The sequence below is a fragment of the Rhagoletis pomonella genome, unplaced genomic scaffold (assembly GCF_013731165.1).
Source record: "Rhagoletis pomonella isolate Grant_MI unplaced genomic scaffold, Rhpom_1.0 Rhpom_scaffold_01092, whole genome shotgun sequence".
NCBI classification, from domain to species: domain Eukaryota; kingdom Metazoa; phylum Arthropoda; class Insecta; order Diptera; family Tephritidae; genus Rhagoletis; species Rhagoletis pomonella.
In genome coordinates, this window is record NW_023459646.1 from 3,666 (window position 1) to 8,191 (window position 4,526).

The 4,526-nt window shown below is 33.5% G+C and overlaps 1 protein-coding gene across 1 annotated transcript in view; it reads left to right on the forward strand.

The window, feature by feature from the left end:
- Positions 1-563: 563 nt before the first annotated feature.
- Positions 564-4,526, forward strand: part of LOC118751929 — a gene marked incomplete at its 5' end in the record, with an annotated part of 36,712 nt that continues 32,749 nt past the window's right edge. Inside the window, one exon of the mRNA XM_036486756.1 lies at positions 564-687. Coding sequence (XP_036342649.1) covers positions 564-687 — 124 coding nt within the window. The remainder of the gene's footprint in view (positions 688-4,526) is intronic.

A 4,526-nucleotide genomic window follows, 5' to 3' on the forward strand; every position in this document is an offset into this window, starting at 1 on the left:
CAGGTTACATGTTACTACTACAAGTACTAGTGAAAAGTTACGCAGCGGGAGTCAATTGTCACCTCCTAGGACAACTCCATGTTAAATGCGACAGTAGAAAGCATGGCTGGTAGATTTGCAAGGTACCGGTATTCGACTCCCGAAAACTAGTGAACTCACTAGTTCTGTACTAGTATTTCCGCTGCAGGATATATACAAAATTCTGACAATCAACCGCTACTCACAGCTGATGAAACAACACCACCTTACATAAATTCGCTTTGGGTTTTATAAGCAATTACATTTCTAAGCAATCTTTTTTTTAAACTCATTTTCTCTTAAAGAATTTGACGAAAGTTTATGATTTTTTTTTGTAAGTGTAGTGACAATGGAGTTTAAAAAAAAAAAATTTTATCATTTAGAAAAAATTTTTTTCAATAAAAGCATTATAAATATTCATGTTGCATTAAAAATATGTTTTCAATGAGTGTTTTCCATTTCGTTTATATTTTCGAAAACCGTATTTATTGAAGAAAATATTTCTAAAAAAAACTCGTTAGATCTTTTCTGTTTATTACTTACAGCCACATTTATCACAGCGCGCACGCATCATGAGCCATGCACACTCACCGCCTATGCGCTCAACGTGTTCACTAGAAAACGCGTACAGGAGCAACTAATAATAGGCTCATATTTGCGACTTTTAAGGTAACCTCATATAATAATAATTGCATTTATAGCATTTTGAAAGGGGGTTTTAGGTTAAGTTTACATGGAGGTATGTGTTAAAATAATCTGATCAAGTAGATTTTTTTTGGAGTTCACACGCAACTGTATGGTTCTAGCGCCAACCTTAGGGACACGATATCGAACCGAAAGTATCGATATGGTACTCATTTAAAGTATCGCTTTAAAAATATCGGGTACCCATTAATATCGGAATAAAAAGACTCGATATTCCAAATATCGATACTAAAATCCAAAAAATTTATCTGAATATAGGTTTCGCATATAGACCACTTGGGTGTGGTGGTTAGAAGTGCGCAACCCTTGAAAATGAAAAATAGCTTCCCATACATTAGCGCACACAAGGGTTCAAACCCCCCCTAAAGCTAATAACCTGAAATACAAACTGTATCCTAAAGCCAGCTCTCAAGAAAAATCACAAGAAATATTTTTTATTATAAAGCACTTTGCTTTTGCTGTAAATTTTCTTGAAGAAATAAATATACGAGCATTTTTTTCTTGAGAGATGCAAATTGATTTAAGAAATTTTGATAGAAGAAAATTCCTATTCCATTTCTTGTGCGCCATTTTATATGAATTTTTCGTTTTTTTTTGAGAGCTCTTAAAAGTTTAACTGCGAATGAAACCTAAAAATATGCAATGCATACTCACTTACTGAGCCTAAAAGAGTTTACAACTGATATGTCCTTAACAAGGATTCGAAGATTTAATTTGCCCACTTCGAATCCGTTCCACCAAAAATTGCCTACATAACAAAAATTCAAGTTCATTTAATTTTCTCGGTATTCGGAATATTAAAAAAATTAAGCAATCGTAAAAAATCACCATCTCATTCGAAAACCAGAAACCAGATATCGAGGAAAATGAACATTAAAACTCTTTTTTTAAATTTTTTTATTACTTTTGCAAGTTGAGCGCATCTTGTGTTTATAGAACTTTATATTAAACAAGTAATTTCAAATTACGGGAAGACCCTTGAGGTACCATCTTTCCGATAAAAAAAAAGAATTATTGAAATCGGTTCACGTGGTCCAAAGTTATGCGTTAGCATACTATTCCGGCGAATTGATAACCTACCCCTTTTTTGAAGTCGGTTACAAATGTTTGAGTTTTTTGCTAATTTTATGTAAATAAATGCAATTTATGAAACTTCAAAAAGTTTATTTATTTATTACATACTGTACATAAAACTTGCATAAATGTACTTTAATGATCATTTTATCTGAAGCGAATTTTCAGAAGTATAAACCCCTCCCAAAATATATTCCTGGGTGCGCCCCTGTTCCCATAAAATACAATCGCCGTTCAAAGTCGACATAAAACTGTAGGCACCCCCTTTGTGCCACAACATTAAGGCCCACGCGACAAATCGGAGGGGAAGTTCGGCCAAACACTAACATATTGTGTAAGCGCCGGACTTTATTATTATTACAACACGTAAAGATTGAGGTGTTGACTTAAACATTAATTACAGTTTAAAAATGTTCATATTTAAATCAAGTAAAAAGTCTTAACCAAATGGATTTTTCCATTATACATACACTACGTACATATAATCGAAATATTCAATTCAAATACTCCCGTACTAAAATGAAGCATTTTTCATTAAACGGATGGCGTTTTGCACGTATCGTCTTTCGATATGTAGTTAAGAAGGTATATGTATACAAAGCATGCACAGCGCGCTGAAGGAAAGATTGGTCCAATTGCTCGAAATATATAGTCGTAGGTATAGTAGTTTTGTAACTAGACCAAAGATAGTCCAAAAATTTAAAGCAATGTAATGTAAAACAGGTGAATTGTACTAAAAGTGGTCCGAATGTAATGCATAAGGTACGAGTTTTGTTCTAAAATTGGTTACAATGTCATGCAGTAGCGGACAATGGGTATGATTAACGATTTGCTACAATTAGTTGCGGCCAAGAGGGTCCGGGTTCAATTCCCATCAGACGGAGCATAAAATTAATTTTTTTTCTTCTTAATTACGAAAAAGCATCTGTGCACTTCACAACCACATATTTTATAACGTATATACTCAAATTTAAAATGAGTTGGGTTGGTGCTCTTTCATATGCGTATTTTTTTCAATTTAGCACGTTTTGTTTTTTAATTCTAAAATTTTTTTCCCTCAGTGTTGGAATGTGAGTTTATGACATTCGATACGATACTAGGGTTCTGGTACTCGATTCCAAAAAATATTGTTTTAAAACTATCGAGTAGAAAATATCGGTATCGAATGCCAAAAGTATCGATATGGTATCGTATCGTATCGAAATTCGTGTCCCTAGCCATGGCATGATGCATCAGTCAACCATAAGTATGTAAATTTTAATTCTAATTTTTTTTTATACCCGAGCGCACTTGTGCACAAGGGTATATTAATTTTGTTCACATAACGGTTGTTTGTAACAGCCAAAACGAATCGAGATAGATATAGACAAATGTATACATAAATGATCAGGATGAAAAAAGAAATCGATTAAGCCATGTCTGTCTGTACGTCCGTCTGTCCGTGTACACGATAACTCGAGCAAAAATTGAGATATCTCAACGAAATTTGGTATGTAGGTTTCCCTTAATCCAAGGTAGGTTGGTATTGAAAATGGGCGAAATCGGACTGTAACCACGCCCACTTCCTATATAACGGTAATTTCCAGAAATACGAAAACTGCGATATTTTAGTAACTACTGAAGATTATTCACTCAAAATTGATATTTGCAACAACTTTTAGACGAAAAATAAGAATATTATAAATTTTTGGAAAATGGGCGTAGCCACGCCCACTTATGGTTACATGTGAATATCTTGGTAACCGCTACACCAATTTCTTCCAAACTTGGCACAGTTGTTGGCCTTGGTACAGCATACAAAATCGCCGAAAATTTTTAAAATCGGACGATAACCACGCCCACATCCCATATAACGGTAATTTAGAGAAATACAAAATCTTCGATAAATCAGTAAATATTGAAGCTAATTTATTCAAAATCGATGCTTGCAACAATTCTTTACCATGAAATACGTTTATGGTAAAATTTTGGAAAATGGGCGTGGTACCGCCCACTTATGATCACATATATGTATATCGGTAACCGTTCTACCAATTTGTACCAAACTCGGTATTTTTTATTGTCCTTGCCACATAAAAGAAAAACGTTGAAAATTATTGGAATGGGACTAAAATAACGTATATAACGGTAAATTTCAGAAATGCTTGAAACTTCAATAATTCGAAATTTAAGGACGCTAATTTACTCAAAATTGATACACCCCGGCTTACCATGTGGCGTTAGCTTTCGGAAAGGTGAAAAACATATATTTAATACGTGCGCCGGGTACTTGTTTGTTTTTGGATTGTTCAACGTCGCACAGTGATACAGCCCCATACATTTTTTGGAAAAATAGAAGGAGTCGGCGTATAACCTCAATTTTCCGTGTGCAACATTTACGGAGATAAATCAAGAAAACAACGAAAAATGGGCGATATCGATTTATTTTAAAGCATACCTCCCATTTGAACCTTACCTCAAAAGCGTCTTTAAAATGCAATAAAAAGTGCACCGATGCATATATAACTCCGAAATTTTGCCCATATGTTTCTAATAATCAAGTAACGGATTTTATGAAAATTGGCTTTTTTCTGCTAAATAGATAGAGTATATTCGATTAAGAATGTCCACGATTTATTTATTTATTTATTTATTTATTTAAGAATAATCTAGAAAATGTACATTTTCTTACAGACTATACATAGACTAATTCAGTTTAAGTTTATTTAACAATTTCATTTAATATTGAT